The following is a 17,595-nucleotide window of genomic DNA, read 5'->3' as shown; positions in this document are numbered from 1 at the left end:
TAGAAGAGGCGCAATAATGAGACAAGTTATTATATATGATATTTCACTCGACTCTTCTGACACATTAATTATAAATCTAGGTATTGGTGTATCTGTTGCAGCAACTATTAAGCCGTCAAGCTGCAACATTTTGTCCTACTCATATTTTTTATAATGTGTTCTATACAATTAATCCATGACACCGTACCAATTTTTTTTAATCCTTCTCTCACTAGCTCCTTGACTTCAGCCATTCTTAAGCTTTTATTATTTTTCTCAGCATATGATTTTAATTGTGCCTATATTAATTCGAGTTGGGCACTCGGTCTGCAAGGCTGGAGTGGTACGGTGCATTGTCTAGTACTATAACCGATCCCGGTTCTACTTTGTCCAAAGCGTTTACAAACCTGTAAGTAATTATATTATAAATGTAGTTATTAAAATTTTACTTTCCGGTAAAATAAAAATGTGCTCGGGATGAAAGCTTTGAGGCTCAAATGTTTGTAAAATTGTCCAAACAATTCTATATAACTCTCCAAATACGTCATGCTGGCTTTTCACCTAACGTTTTCAATATAATTTGTAACAAGCTCGTATATAAATAAATTTTATATGAAATATTCTTTCCAAAAGTATTGATTTTTGATCCATACTCAATATCAATAATCAAGATAAATATAAAATACAACAGTGACAACCACAATGTTGTTAAGTTTAAGTTATAGAGTGATTTATTTTAAATCTTATTTTATTCAATTTGATTAAAATATCATATACCAGGTATTTATTATTAGTATTTATAATTTACAACGGTATATTTGTATGGAGTAAAAATGGATAAAAGCAACAGGATGAACAGATTTATGGGAACCAAATAATATCAAATATAAAAGCAAACGGCTCATTTAAGGTGCAGTTAAAAATTTGTTAATGTAAGTGAATAAATTTCCCACTCTCACCTCTCACCTCGTCACGCCGTACTAGTGCGACACAAGCACATCTCATCTTACAAACTTACCCAGGTTACACCGTTTCCAAAAATAACGATAATTGTAAGTACATCATACTGATTGTCGTAATAATTTGATTGACTTTTAGGTAGTCTAATATTTAACATTTAATTTTACTTAGGAGAACTCTAAAAATAATTTTAAGATAAGATTATTAATTTGGAGAAGAGAAGAAGGGTAATCATTTTTTTACTCTATATTGCGAATTTGGAAAATATTTATGAAGTCGGTTATTTTTTTGTATTTTTAGTGAATCTGAAGTACACCCACTAATTTGTCTGAATAATATAATTACGAAGACCTACTAAACGTGCTGCTCATATGACACAGTGCTGTTTTAATGGAACCAACGAAGTCAGGGTGATACGCCTCTCGATCTCAATAGAGGAAATCTACCTCGAGGACAAAAGAGACTTGCGAACAGCGCAAAAATAGATAGAACGTTGCGTCATGGTGCAATTCAGCAGCGAATGTAAGCACATTGCAATGTGATAACAGACAGTTAGAAATTCTGACACAGCCGTTAAGTGGTTCCACTTACACTTAAGTTACACTATTAGTTCTGACCGTAGTATATTTTAATAGGCAATGATAAGTGATTTTATGAAATTATTTTTGTTATAATATGATCCTATAACAAATAAATAATTATCATCACATGCAATTCATTATTATAATTAATTCGTTTACATTCCCAATCATCTGTGGAGTATGTGACAGCATGTCATACGATTGTAATTCCATGAGGGGTAATTTTAGTCTTAATAATAATATGACCTGTAATGTAGGTAATTTATTTACCTATATATGTTATTATATAATAATAGAACATTACGTTATATGCCTCAAGTACTAAATTATTAAATTTAACTTAAGTAGACGTACAAAAATATATAAAAATTAAATTACAATATCAAGTATCAATAGGCTGGACCACCTGAAACATAACTAGAAAATATTATACTCTAGAGGCCTGAGGCGGAAGCCTCGAACAATTCTATAAATATGTTGCACTTATTACATTCTTTTTTCACAGTGGAAAGAATAAATTCGTTGATTGCCGGAAAGTAATCTCTATTTTAAATTGCTTGAGACCCTGGACGGGAAAATTTAACTAGAGACTTGGTTTCGGCCTTATAAACTGATATACCTCTGAATTTCAAAACAAGAGACTTGTTGACCGCCCTTAAAAAATATGATCGGAGTTGTCATAATATTGCGAAGAAATTATGAGAAAAAAAAAGCAATAAAAACGCCGAAGAAATGGCTGTATGGGCTTGAACCCTTTGCCTATCCTAATATTGGAGAAAAAACTAAAAAAATAGGTAGTAAAATATTTAATTAATCCAATTCGTATTTTTTGTGTTCATTGATGTTGTATTAGTTTGCGTTATAATTAAAGCAATTAATCGCAATATATTCATTATTCGATGGTGGCATGTTTTAAGAAGCAAATAATGATTACATGTTAAATACGAACTCTCCTAGTAAATTTCTATGAACTCTGAAAGCGAAACTGACGAAGCTTCAAGGTAAATGATTTGTTCGAAAGGATTATAAATTTACGTCTCCTTTTTATATTTAATTATTTACGTCCACCTTATACGCATTAATTTCTTATTGAAAAATTGGAATGTAATGGCAATTTATTGGCCAATAATTTAAAAACATTGTAAAAGGTTAGAGGTATTACTTGCGGTTTTTCTTTGTTTTGTTTATTTTTGTAACAACAGGATAACTGCGTATTTTAGGGGGAACGAAGCATCTTCGTCAATAACAAATTCAGCCCCAGGAAATTCTAACGACGAAAATATAACACATTCATGTGCAGATCCTATAAATAATCAGGACATAATGAAGCGAGCTGCTGCAAAACAGTTGATTGAAAGATATTTTTATCAGTTACTAGATGGCTGTGGTAATTCAGATTGTGACAATAAATATTGTGCTTCAAGCGGAGAGGTACATATGTATATAAAAATATGTAAGTAAAAACATTCATTATAGAGTTTTATAATACCATACACTATATTTAATATTTAAGGCAAGAAATTTAACACCAAATGAAGCAGCAGCAGAAGCTATAAAGTTATTTAACAAAGAAGCTCGGCTATGTGATGCTCTACCAAATAAAGTTCCAAGGACAGAGAGCAGCCATTGTGAATCTGGTGCAGGGTAAGAATAAGACTGAGTCATAGAGATTAAACTTAAATGAAGAGTGATGTATTTGTGTTGATCATATTATCATAACAGTAAATTCATTATGAAGTATGTCTTAATAAGGAATACTTGTTTTGTCTAACTTAACACCCATAAGACATACAGCCATACTCAAGTCTAATGATATTTATATTTAATTATATTTGTAATACAAACGTTACTAGTAAAAGAACACTACTAACAACTTCACTTACTAAAAAAAGGTGTCATAACCCTCGGTTTGAAAACTTTATCTTGTACATCTTGTATTAAAATTGAGGTAGTGTGGTGTCCTATTGTTTTATGGCACCCTCATAGTGGGTCAGTTCTCTGGCAGTAGCAGCAGACAGACACACATACGAGGGGAGGTCAAAAAGTTCGCGGAATGACTGGGAAAAAAGATGAAATGATACATTATGTTATTTTTCCTTTTCAATATATTCCCCCTTAACACGAATACATTTTTGGGATCTGGCATATAACTTATTAATACCGTCGAAAAAATAGGTTTTGTCTTGGGCGTCAAAATACGCCGAAATCGCCGACTTGACTTCATCATCGTCTCTAAATTTTTTTCCACGCAGCTCTTTCTTCATCTTTGGGAATAAATAAAAATCGCTAGGGGCCAGGTCTGGACTGTAGGGTGGATGGCGTAGTTGTTCAAAACCGCATCGATGAATGGCAGCCGTCGCAACATGACTCGTGTGAACGGGCGCGTTGTCGTGCAAAAGGAGTACACCTTTTGTCAGTTTTCCTCTTCTTTTTTCTTTAATAGCTTCTTTTAATCGGTCCAATAGGGAAGCGTAGTACTCTCCCGTTATAGAAACACCACGTTCTTTATAATCGATCAAAAGAATACCTTCAGTATCCCAAAAAATAGTCGCCATGATCTTTCCGGCCGATTGCGACACTTTAAATTTTTTTGGGGGTGGTGTGCCTTTTTTGTGCCACTGCATCGACTCCTGCTTTGACTCAGGCTCATAGTGGTGAACCCAAGTTTCATCACCGGTTACAATTCGGGCCATAATTTCTTCCCTAACTTCTCCACAGCGGTCCAAATACTCGCGGGAACAGTTGACGCGCTCACGTTTTTGCAGCGGCGTGAGCATTCTCGGGACCCACCTTGAACACACTTTACTCATGCCAAGATGTTGATGAAGAATATTTAAAATTGTGGTTTCTGATACTCCAACTGATGCTGCAAGTTGTTTCTTCTTCAACCTTCCGTCTTCCAATACAAGTTTTTCAACTTTTTCAATGATTTCCGGCGTAGTGGCCTCAATGGGCCGTCCAGGTCGAGGATCATCTTCAATTGACTCCCTTCCTTGCTTGAAAAGGCCGTGCCATTTGTAAATCATGGTTTTACCAGGAGCAGAGTCTCCGTAAACAGCTAACATCTCTTGCAAAATAGTTTGAGGCGTTTTTCCTTGTTTGGTGAGGAACTTTACGACGGCGCGATGTTCAATTTTCTCCATAGTGGCTAGTTTGTTCCCGATTTACTTGTTCACTCGTTTGTAACTCGAAAGCTAATGACCCAATTAGGCTAGAAATTGGCATATATAGTAATTATGAGTTACTCAAGTAGCGGCTACCTGGAGGAGCGACCTCACCCCCGCCAACCCCGCCATTCCGCGAACTTTTTGACCGCCCCTCGTACATTAACACAACTCCCACTCAATATTTTAAGTAACATCAACCCAACTTGATGTACTCAATGAAATTATATTCAAGTCAGCAACTTATATTGAATATTTATTACTTTTTTAACATTATTTTAGATAACAGTATAATGTTATCAGTTTATATTAAAAGCCTTTTTTACAGTGTTCAATTGTCTCATGTTGTAAAGAGCTACAATTAATTACCTCGTGTATCAAGCACATCAAAAAAAGCGCGTACACCTTCCATAAAGGCTGGCAATGCTCCTGTGATTCCTCAGGTGTTGCAAGAGATTGTGGGCGGCGGTGATCACTTAACAACTGGTGACCCGTACGCTCATTTGTCCTCCTATTCCATAAAAAAAAAAACATGTTATTGTATTAAATTATTTTGAATATCTATAAAATGTATGTTACATTGAGTTCATGATTTTAAAGTGTTAATGATATTATTATCAGTATTTCTGTTTCTGTATGATAAAATTTGAAAAGCACCAACCATTTTAAACAGACAGATAAGAAAAATACAAGTGCTGCCATTAGGAAACTTAATTTGTTACTAAAACATGACAATACATTGTTACCAAAGTATAACACTGCATGAAGCATATATTTTTCCTTTCATTATACTTTAATAGCAATTAATAGGGTATATGGGCCATATACCTATATTTAACAGGTCTGTTTTAATAAACATATGTATATTTATTTTATAATTACAGTACAACATCAAAAGAGGCAACAAATAAAAATGATACAATTCGTCTTGATATGCCATCATCCAGTCGATCTCCATCGAATGTTTGGACTGAAGAAAAGAAAGGTGAAACTAGTCATAATGTATCTAATGCAGATGATCACAGCAATCTTAGTCATAATAGTAAGTAGTAACTATTTACAAAAGGTGTTTTTTTATTTTATTAAATTTAATTATTTCTATAAAAATTTAAAAGTTACAAGATTTAAACCAAATTTTAAAGTTCGGTCCATTTTAATTATTAATGACTAACCACTGTTCAACAATCAACAGAATATATCCCTTAATTATTAATATCGACAAAAGAAAGTATCTCAACATTAGTTCAAAAATGAAAAGGTAGTGAAATGCTGATTGCATGTTTTGACCTCTCAAAGCACAATAATTAGATTTAAGAAGAAGGCACAACAATATTGGAAAAGAACAGGAGGAAAGGAATAACCTTACATTGTTGCTTACTATTAAAAGTGGCAGTTCAATATTTTTGTCAATTTTCAGATGGTGCACCACTGACAGAGGAAAGGATATATCAGTTGTGTGATGAATGTTTACAGAATAAAAAACGGCAGCCGTTAAAAAGGGCGTTAGGTGAAGCATTTACCCAGCCCGCTATACTAGCAAGAAGTTTTCCTAGCAAAGCTAATGTTGATGTAGATTTGGAAAATAAAGAAAAAGGTTACACTTAATAATATTCTAATATTTTAAATACAAACATGAGTTTGTTTTATTGTTTTTGGTGCTCTTTCACTTCTTAATTACATCATAAAATATTGCACACACTGTCTGGGGTATAGACAAAAGAATGTAAGTATGTATGGAACTAAATATAAAGAGCATGTGTGCAAGGGAAGTTAAAGAGAATGGAGAGCTTTAGTTATCATTTATATGCCTTATTTTTTATATAATATAGATGTGGACAAGGCCAAAAGTTATAGTCCAATGCTATCTGTTGATAGGTTATTGAAATGTAAGTAAGTATAAAAGGATAGATTTGTCTACCTCTAGTAAGTTAAACTAAGAATAGATAGGTTATTGAAAACGCCCGTATAACTATATTGGACATAACTATGGATAGATAAGATCTTGTCATAAAACAGTGATATCAATGTGTCCGTAACAGCTAGAGATATATTATTGTAAACCGCCGTAAATAAATGCTAACAAATTATGCGTTAATTTCCCTCCCCGCAGTCGAATGGGTGATGTTATCAATTTGTCGCGGTAAACATGTTAAGATGTTTTATTTAACAAAACTGTTAAGCCACGCCCCTAATCGGTTTATAAAAAATGTTATTATGTTAACAAACACGAAAACACGGAGCAGCTGTCGTGGCTTTATATTATGATATCACTCTCATTAAAATAATGTGCACTCGCTAAAACCAATGTACCTAATAAATAACTATATCAATTTTTCTGTAGTTATTGAAAGACATAATTGATTTGTGAAACACATTCGCTGTAAATAACATCAAACCAATGAAAAAAGAGTAAATAACTTACACTGTCCAAAATAACATTTAAATAATAATAGTCCCTAGTAATGATAAACATTATTATGTAACATTTATAGAAAGCTCTATAACTTAACATCTATTTACATATTATTAAGTTAGTAAATGTTATTTAGACTGAGCTGATCCCACAGACAAACAATTAAGATGGTTTTGTGAGACCATTTTTTTAGTTACTGTTATGTCACAGCTGTAATAAATAAATAAGACTGACGTATTTTTTTTTAACATTGTTACAGTGAAGGAATCCAAAGCAATGTGTTCGTCCAGTGACCCGGACAAAGACATTGACAGTGTGGCCGGCCCTGGGCTGGACGTGGCGTCTTGCCGCAGGGCATTCCAGTATCTCTCCAAGGTGAGAAATATTTAATTGATCCATCCACTAATTTGGTTAGGAAATTAATAGGAATGCGAAATAAGTACACAAGTATGACCAACAGATCGATAGGCTCTGAAGTCACGTGTTACAAGCCAATCCGTTTTAATAGTATATACCACGGGTAGGCTCCTTTGCACAGGAAGCCGGCTAGATTATGGGTACCACAACGGCGCTTATTTCTACCTAAAGCAGTAATGTGTAAACATTAGTGTTTCGGTCTGAAGGCCGCCGTAGCTAGTGAAATTACTGGGCAAATGATACTTAATATCTTATGTCTCAAGGTGACGAGCGCAATTATAGTGCCGCTTAAAATTTTTGGGTTTTTCGAGAATCCTGAGCGGCACTGCATTGTAATGGGTAGGGCGTATCAATTACCATCTGAACGTCCTGCTCGTCGTGTATTTTCATAAAAAAAAGTAAGTGCAGATTTTCAATTTTTTTTACCGACACACAATAATGTTTACAAATAACTGCTTCACGGCAAAAATAGGCTCCATTGTGGTACCCATAATCTAGCCGGCATCCTGCTGCAAAAAAACCTCCCATTGGTCACTTTGGTCTTTACACACTTTCACTTCGGTCTTAATTTATATATATCTTTATTAAATAATAATATAAAAAGTTAATTAATTGGTGACGCTTTATTAGATAAGAAAAAAGATTGTACGACAGTGTATAATTAAATGATAACAGTTACTTAAGAAATGACATGTAAGTGGGTCACGGTTCAATTTTGTCGACAGTACCATCGGGCGGCAGTGATCACCTACAATCAAGTTACCCTACGCACTTTAAAAGAGAAATGTGTTAATTAGTATCATCCAACTTTATATTTTACTAGTAGATTGTCAGATTAACTCTCATTTAGAGACATTATCTGTTTTATTAGTCTTTTTTTGATAATGTTCTGTATGTTCATAAGCACATTGAGGAATTTTCTAGAAACTGTTACATTCATAATGTTAACACGAGGAACAAACATAAACTTGTTATGCCTACTACTCGGTTGGGTCGAGTTAGTAAGTCTTTTGTTGAGCGATGTATATGCTTCTACAATATGATCCCAGAAAATGTACAAATGTGTTATGAAATTTAAAAGAATTGTTAAAAAACGTTTGTGTGGGAAATAGTATTAGCTTCAGTTATTCATGGTAGGATGCGCGTATTGTGAGTCTTTATTTTGATATTTATGCTTAGGTTGTTACTCTTTAAAATCTATTTTAGTGCCCAGTACTTTCTTCAACCACATGCAACTCTTTTGTTGATTTTCTTGGTCATTTGATCACAGAAACATATTCATTGGCATACTTGGCTAGTATCTCATCACATTTAACTCCTATCTATTCCGTGTTTGTCTTCAATTTGGTCTTCTAGGTTTATCTTTAATCTGATATTTTGGATCTCTTGCGCAAGCTGTTGTATCATAATTTCGAGTTTTTGGGGATCTTCTTCTAACAGAACAATATCGTCAGCAAACCTGAGATTATTTAGTCGTCGACCGAGTCGATATTTAAGCCAAACTTATCCCAATCTAATTTTCGAAAGATGCTTTCCAGTATAGCTGAAAAAAGCTTTGGGGACAAAGATAGCTCGTCCCTTATTGTCGTAAAAATAAATATTAACTTAATTCATTAGTTCCCACGTGGAGCCCCAGGTGTATACGGGAGACTCGACGAGGTCTACACTGGCTTGACAAAAAAAAGGGTTATCAATTCGTAAGAGGGGATCCACGAAAATTAATCTGCTTTCAATAGTTAAAAACTAAAATGTTGGATTAACTTCGGATACCAATGTAGGCAATATTTGAAGAAGCTCAGGGAATGTTACTTATAAAAACTTGCATATTCCATATTAAGTACAACGTGTCGCCAACGAACAACAACCAACGAGTTGCGCCGCCTTATTCCGAAAAACAATATCAGTACTCTGAAGCTAATACTATCAGTGATTTTAAATCCTATTTTGAATAAAAATATTTCAAATTTGAATTAATAAACGCAATGTAATAATAGTATAATACTGATACATTTTTACAAAAAATATCTTGCCCCAAACTAGGCATGGACTGTACTATGGGTACAATACAACGATATATTTAATAAAATATACTTACTTAAACATACATAAATACATGTAAACATCCATGACTCGGAAACAGACATCCATATTCATATAAATGATTGCACCTATCGGTGTTCGAACCAACGTAAAGTTACTCCAAGTTTAAAATTACTTCTCCCTGTCATGTAATTCTCTAGTAACAAAGGTAATACAAAAAGTTTTAAATTTGGAATAACTTTACTTCGCGTTTATTAATACTGTTTCCGACTTGTCCACCAAACCCGATTACAGTAACAGTTGATTCAGTTACCTCTTATATTCTGCTGTCTCCTTTAGAGTTGTCCTCCTTTTTGTACGCTGTGATCATATTCACTTCATCTTTACATATTGTTTCAGGTGCCATCAGATTACTACAGTTCAACTTTAGTGTTAGCTCTCGCGCAATTGGCCGAATATCTAAGAGTAGAGTTGAGCACTTCAAAGAAAATGTGTATGGACGATATTGTGAACTGCTTTGTGATAGCTTTTGAAGTGCCAGACCTGGGGTGTAGCGATTATCTGGAGGTTGCCTTGCCTGCCTTGTGCCACGCTGCCGAGTTCCTACCAGTTAAAGGTATTTGAACCACTTGTTAGATCATAATGACATGACGATAGGAGCAGTTACAACAACTACCTTATGATGCTCGATGAATACTTAAAGTTTTCTTTAATTATTGCTATTATCAGTATCCCATAGATTTATAAAAAAATCTAGATTTTTTTTCTTTATTTAACTGTTTTATATATGTTCAATTAAAAAAAATATTCAAATTTATCTCACCTTGCTTAGCTCTGATACTAGACTCTGAAAATTCGGGCACTCGACTTTCCTGTTTCTTTTTTAAACGTTTTTGAGTCGATTTAAAAGGTCGCCACCTCAAAAGCATACGAGCTAAATTCTTTAAATTAATCTGTACACTATTTTAAATAAAAAAATAACTTTTTTTTAATAATAGGTGAAATATGTTATTTAACCATAAGTAAATGGTAAATTTTCTTTATCTTGGTTTAAAATAAGATATCATCATTCGATGAAACGGAATTTTCCTGAATATGTGAACTGAAAGAGTGAGATATTGTTCACTCTTTAAATTTTTGTTCATGGCTATTTTATTTTTAATCTGTGCATTTTCGAACTATCTCTGGTACTCATTGCTCCATGGTAGATGTACATTTTGTAATAATCACACGATTTTAACCTGTTACCAATTTTAGTACCGTAATAAAGCTGGTTTATTTAGTTCTGGTTTATACCCGTACTGATATTGTTTTTCGGAATAAGGCGGCGCAACTCGTTGGTTGTTGTTCGTTGGCGACACGTTGTACTTAATATGGAATATGCAAGTTTTTATAAGTAACATTCCCTGAGCTTCTTCAAATATTGCCTACATTGGTATCCGAAGTTAATCCAACATTTTAGTTTTTAACTATTGAAAGCAGATTAATTTTCGTGGATCCCCTCTTACGAATTGTTAACCCTTTTTTTTGTCAAGCCAGTGTAGACCTCGTCGAGTCTCCCGTATACACCTGGGGCTCCACGTGGGAACTAATGAATTAAGTTAATATTTTTTTTACGACAATAAGGGACGAGCTATCTTTGTCCCCAAAGCTTTTTTCAGCTATACTGGAAAGCATCTTTCGAAAATTAGATTGGGATAAGTTTGGCTTAAATATCGACTCGATGATACAACAGCTTGCGCAAGAGATCCAAAATATCAGATTAAAGATAAACCTAGAAGACCAAATTGAAGGCAAACTCGGAATAGGTAGGAGTTAAATGTGATGAGATACTAGCCAAGTATGCCAATGAATATGTTTCTGTGATCAAATGACCAAGAAAATTAACAAAAGAGTTGCATGTGGTTGAAGAAAGTACTGGGCACTAAAATAGATTTTAAAGAGTAACAACCTAAGCATAAATATCAAAATAAAGACTCAAAACACGCGCATCCTACCATGAATAACTTATGGCTGCGAGACCTGGGCTCTCACCCAACAACACAGAGACAGCAGTTTGTCATCAGGCAATTGTAAACAAAAACTAGGGACAGAATCCATAACACAGCCATCCAACAAAAAACAAAAGTCGAAGACATTCTAACCCGAATTGATCAAAAAATGGAGATGGACAGGTCATTTACTGCGCTGCAACCTGGAAAAGGCAAACGGCTCAGAGGACGGCCCCCTAAAAAGATAGGAGAACGAAATATTCCAGACATTAGGACCATATTGGACCAGGGTTGCTCTGGACCGAAAGTACTGGAGAGAATTGTAGGAGACCTTTGCCAATAGGCACTTCGAAGTCAGGGACATCATATTAATGTTTTATGTTAAAGTTGGAACCTCTAGCTACTAAAGTTACATCTTTTAATACTGTAGTCGTTTAATTTATATAATCTAGGTTAATCAGTAGACTTCGAAAGAAATAAAGGCTATTTTCATTTTATTTAGGGTCGAGCAGGATGTTCAACTGATGGTAATTGATATGCCCTGCCCATTACTGCTTCACGGCAGAAAATTTTCTTTTGATATTGCTCTTGTTTGACTCGTGGTTACTTTTTAACCGAGAACCTCCTCCTTTTTGAAGTCGGTTAGAAAGTAAGAGGTTCCCATTCGATCGGTATTTTTTTGTGTATGTTCACCGATTACTCTGAGATTTATGATCCTATTTACGTATTTCTTCTTTAGTTGGATGCAGAATAGATGCCATTTGGTGCCATAAAAATTTTTGGTTTTCTTTATTAATGTCAGTTGGAAGTATTTTACTAGTTAACTTCAATACTTCTATATTACTAATTATGTTTGTCTGAGATTTCTTGTCCACTCAAACATTGTAAAATCTTTTTTTGTGTCGCTTGCTGGTAAGTTGGTCCTAAGCTTTAGTTTTCAATTTAAAATGTTAATTACTTCTTTGATAATCCTGGTCCCTTAATGCGTAAACGTGGCATCTCTTTGGGAAGTCCAATTCTTCAACCACATAAAATACATCACATCACTGCAAAAGATAAAATAAGGTTCATGAAAAGCATCAATCTTAGCAGTAAGCTATAGCTAACACCACAATAGTCCACATTTGTCACAGTGAAACAGGGCTGCACTGAACTGTACTAAAGCCGCTTTACAAACCATAACCATACTCTTTGACACCTTGAATAAAAGTCCATTTTGGGAGTTTAATAAATCAGTTCGAATGGGTGACATCTAATTTAAATAATAACTATCAGTACCAGCCCACAACTGGTAGACAACTCGAGGCCCAAATTCGCATACGGTCACGTATAGGGTCAGAAAAATGAGACACCGCGTTTGATAAGCAATTAAAAGCATTGATAACACACGCCGCGCCTAGAATGCTTCAATTCTGGAACAAAACTGGCAAGAATTCTACGAATTTTAGGCTGTATCAATTCAAAACTCTTATCAGGCGAATACGAAAATTGAACCAAAAAACGGGACACACAGACCAATTTCCGATCATATTGCAAAAACGTCAACATACCAATCTTTATAAGTTATCATTAGATACAATGTATCTGTAGTTAATTGGTGAGTAAAACTGTCAGCGACAAACTGTTAGTCCTAACCACAGATTATGTATGATTTGACGTCAATAATATTAGTAATAATTTCATTGTACAGAAGGAATTTTATTGTATGGAAAAGTTCACAGAATCGATTGATTGTGTACTTATGTGTATTTGTGTAAACGGTAATAATTTGAATAAAATAATGTTTAATAAAGGGTAATAAATAATATTATGTTTTACAGGCCAAGCAAAACTAGCCCGGATATGGGCCCAGCACTGCAAAGAGACGCTGCGGCACATTCTAGAGACACTGCAGCAAGTGATCACTTTGAAGATAATTTCAACGAACTACCAGAGGTGGTTTCAGGTGCAGGAAGATGAGACTGTTACCTTGGCAACCAAGCTCATGAAGGTATAGTAACTTAATAATTTTATACATCATGCACAAGTAGTCACATGTTTCACTTAAGTATTAACATAGGTACTATAATGTTTTTAACTGTCAGTATTGATGTTTCTTATTAAATTTCAGATAGTATATTATGCTAATATGTTGGCCGGCGTGATGGAGCCCAACACCCTCAGAGAAGAAGCCGTTGTGATAGCCAGCCAGCTCGACCCCCTGGGTGATGCACTGGATCATCTCTATCCGCTGTCTTCAATGAAGAGCTCAAAGCAGCCCTTACCTGAAGATCCTCTAGGTAATAAGAGAAATTTATGATATATACACATGGATTTAGGCATTTCATAGAAAGTTTCTTCAGGAGATTCAGACAACGAATTCTGAAGCTAATAAAAAGCGCACTCGATATGACTTTAGAGATACAATAGGAAAGCTAATTAAAGAATTCTGAAGCTAATAAAAACAGGACTCGATATGACTTTAGAGACACAATAGGAAAGCTAATTAAATAATTCTGAAGCTAGTAAAAAGCGGACTTGATATCTAATTTTCAAGAGTTTTCAGACAACAAAAATAGCAATATAAAATGATTTTGTAGATTATAGAATTGTGATGAATTGATTAAATTAAAATTGTGCTGTGCAATACCTAGATTTCTAACTACATAATATTATAGAATTAGGTACTTGTACCTACCTAGAGTGACACAAAGTTAAATATTAGGTTGACCAAATGGTCCTGAAACTATATGCGAAACACAAACAACTTCAATATTTGGACCTCGAAACCTAGCGATGTCGGACTAAAGCGCAACTATGACTAGTTTGATCTTCATGGAAAACCAATGCACGCCCCTGCTTATTGTAACTATTTTGGATCTGGTAAATGTGACTTTACTGCAAAAAAATGATTATTTGATACATGCCGTTAATAAATTATAAACCTACTGTCCTATTTTATACATCTATAATTTGGTGTATTGAAGAGGACAATTTTGTTAATTCTTCAATATTTTAGGTATTGAACTGGATGTTAACGTGCTGGATGCCAGGAAGCCACATTTGCCATTCGAGGAGTTTTACAACGAGCCCCTGAGCGATACAGTAGAGATGGATGTTGACTTTGCGAATTATAAAATTAAAGTAAGCAATGGTAAGAACATTTTTTTTTATTTATATGCGTATCGCGCGGGTAACTAAACCGTCATGTTGACCGGAAAAGTAGAAGTGCTTCTAGGTCCGCGACAAATGCTTATAGGTTGTGCTACTATTCTGGCCTATCTAAGGCATTCAATATGGTCGATCACTCGAAGTTTAAGCACTACGGAATCTAGCAATATAACTCATGTTATATTTTGTGTGCAACACGTCACAGATAGCGGAAGTTAAATAAAATCAGATGGGATCTGTAAGACTATGAGTGTACCATCAAAATAGTATGTAACTATTACAGATATCAAAAAACTTTATACTGATATCGAAATTATGTTACCTGATCAGTAAAATAACATCAATAACTTTTATATACATTATTATAACAATACTAAAATCAAACGAGTAGTATCCAAAATTTCGATATTAAATACTCCCATAAAAGTCTAGTCAACAAGTGCTTTTTAGGTCAAAATTTTTTCGCTTTCTCTGAAAATTATGATTGCGGTGTCATTCGATTGGGAATAGCACGTAGATAGTTTTTGAGAAAATGCTAACGCCGCTCGCAAAAATTGCAAGAGTTGCAACCACAATGTGGATGAAATCACTTGAACAATATTTCACGAAAAAGTATTTCGTGGCTTTTCTACAAATAAACAATCACCATAAATATTTGAACATGGATTGCTTTAAATGTTTAAAAAATCTTAACGACAAGGATACTATTAAATGCTCTTCATGTAGTATGAGTACACATTATTACTGCGTGGAACTTACTGAAACGGACTTCAAAAAGATATTACCCATGAACAAAATTAAATGGAAGTGTCCTACATGCAAGGGTAAAAAGAATACTAGTGCTGTAGGAACATCCATCTCACCTAAAGGAGGTATAATATCGTCATCGGTTTTGAATGTTGACACCGAGACCCTCACCCGATACATAGACACTAAATTGGCGAGCTTCAGGCAGCAACTGCGTGAAGACATCAGCTCGGCTGTTTTGGAAGTTTCTAAAGCACTTCGAGATGATATTAACAAGCTCGAGCAGCGTATGGACTCTTGGGATGAACGGTTATCGCAACTGGAGAGGGATCACTCATTTCATTCAAATGAAGCATTAGGTAGTGATATGAAGCAAGAAAATAACGCGCTTCGCACAGACCTACATTTACTGACGACAAAGTTTGATGAGCTTGACCAGGCTTCTCGTAGCTGTAACGTCGAGATACAAAACATACCAGAGCGGAAAGGCGAAAATCTAATACAATTGTCGTTAGAAATTGGTAAGCTCCTAGGCGTCGAGTTGAATCATAGTGATATTAGGAACGTGCACCGCGTGGCTCCAGGCCTACCCACGACCCGCCCCAAGAACATTATATTGCAACTGACAACTCGACGGCAACGTGACGACCTAATCGGTGCCGCGCGATCGCGAAGGTCACTTACGACGGCTCAACTGTTTGGTACACCAACAAGTGCCGCCGCGGCCGTTTCCAACACCAATATCCGCTTCTTTATAAACGAACACCTAATTCTTAAAAACAAAATTCTTTTTAGTAAGACTCGCACATTAGCTAAGGAAAAGGGTTATATATATGTATGGGTAAGAAATAGTAATATATTACTACGTAAGAAAGATGATTCAAGGATAATTCATGTGCGATGCGTTGATGATTTAGCCAAAATATCATGACTCCTACAAATTATTATCACATGTTTATTGGTAGACCTTTTATATCTCTTGTTTTTTGTCCTCACTGCAAACTATTACGTTTTGTTCTTTATATTACCTAAAATTATATACGTGCTATGGAAAGACTCAGGTGATGACGATACACGGTTACTTAAGCTTAAATTTGATTTAATGTATTGCTTATGTACATCAGCTGAAAGAAAAATGTACAAATTTTATTTATTAGAATTCACTTTATGTCCCGGGATACTAATTTATGTACGCTTTTACAACTATACTTCCTTTTTTACGGTGTTTAATTTATGTTTTAATTTTATTATTATAAGGTTGTTATTGCCACAATATTTTAAAATCATCTACACATCATGTACTGTATTAGAAACACTTGATTCATAATAAAAATAAATAAAAATAAAATAGCCTTTATTATTACTAGTGACTTAATTTTTTTTTTTCTTATAAATAAAACTTAAATTATCTTAACTAGTAATTTGTCTCTCGACAAAGGCCTCCTCTAAAGACTTCCACCTTATTCGGTCTCTGGCTACTCTCATCCAGTCCGGTCCTGCTATTCTTTTAAAATCGTCCTCCCACCTTCTAATCTGTCTACCTTTCCTTCGTTTCCCGTCTCTTGGATACCATTCTGTAACGGTTTTTGTCCATTTCTCTTTCTCTTCCCTCAGAATGTGTCCAGTCCATTTCCACTTTTGCTTTTGACAGAGCTTGTGTGCGTTTTTGAATTTTGTCTGACTCTTTATGTTTTCTAACGTAACTTTGTCTCGTCTCCGAACTCCAATTACGCTTCTTTCTATGGAGTTTTGGCACACTTTTACTTTTTCCGAGAGATGGTCTGTTAGAGCCCAAGTTTGACATCCATATGTTAGACATGGGAGTATACACGTGTTATAGACTTTTCTTTTTATTCCTATAGGTATCTCGGGGTTTTTCATGATTTCACTCAAAGACCAGTATCTTTTCCATGTATTACAAATGCGTCTGTCTATTTCTTGCTTCATGTTATTTCTAGGGGTTATTAACTGTCCTAAATAGATATATTCTGTGACATATTCTACTGTTTCATTGTAAACTACTATCGAACCAGTTGGGCCGGATGAGTTGGTCAAGATTTTCGTTTTGGACGCATTTATTTGCAAGCCGGCTTTAGCACTTTCGTTTGCAAGTTGTTGCAACATTTGCTCTAGGTAGTTTTCACTCTCCGAAA

At 34.7% G+C, this 17,595-nt stretch overlaps 1 protein-coding gene across 1 annotated transcript in view; it reads left to right on the top strand.

The window, feature by feature from the left end:
* The first annotated feature begins 2,319 nt into the window (after nt 1-2,319).
* Nucleotides 2,320-17,595, top strand: part of LOC126974705 (ubiquitin-protein ligase E3A) — a 30,158-nt gene continuing 14,882 nt past the window's right edge. Inside the window, exons 1-10 of the mRNA XM_050822289.1 lie at nt 2,320-2,521; nt 2,741-2,951; nt 3,034-3,164; nt 5,569-5,726; nt 6,102-6,278; nt 7,357-7,472; nt 9,954-10,170; nt 13,366-13,535; nt 13,656-13,824; nt 14,544-14,678. Of these exons, the coding sequence (XP_050678246.1) occupies nt 2,487-2,521; nt 2,741-2,951; nt 3,034-3,164; nt 5,569-5,726; nt 6,102-6,278; nt 7,357-7,472; nt 9,954-10,170; nt 13,366-13,535; nt 13,656-13,824; nt 14,544-14,678 (1,519 nt within the window). The 5' untranslated portion in view covers nt 2,320-2,486. The remainder of the gene's footprint in view (nt 2,522-2,740; nt 2,952-3,033; nt 3,165-5,568; nt 5,727-6,101; nt 6,279-7,356; nt 7,473-9,953; nt 10,171-13,365; nt 13,536-13,655; nt 13,825-14,543; nt 14,679-17,595) is intronic.

Source organism: Leptidea sinapis, chromosome 33 (assembly GCF_905404315.1).
Source record: "Leptidea sinapis chromosome 33, ilLepSina1.1, whole genome shotgun sequence".
In the NCBI taxonomy this organism is placed as follows: domain Eukaryota; kingdom Metazoa; phylum Arthropoda; class Insecta; order Lepidoptera; family Pieridae; genus Leptidea; species Leptidea sinapis.
The sequence above is the reverse complement of the archived record's forward strand: the minus strand, read 5'-3'. Positions and strand labels throughout refer to the sequence as shown.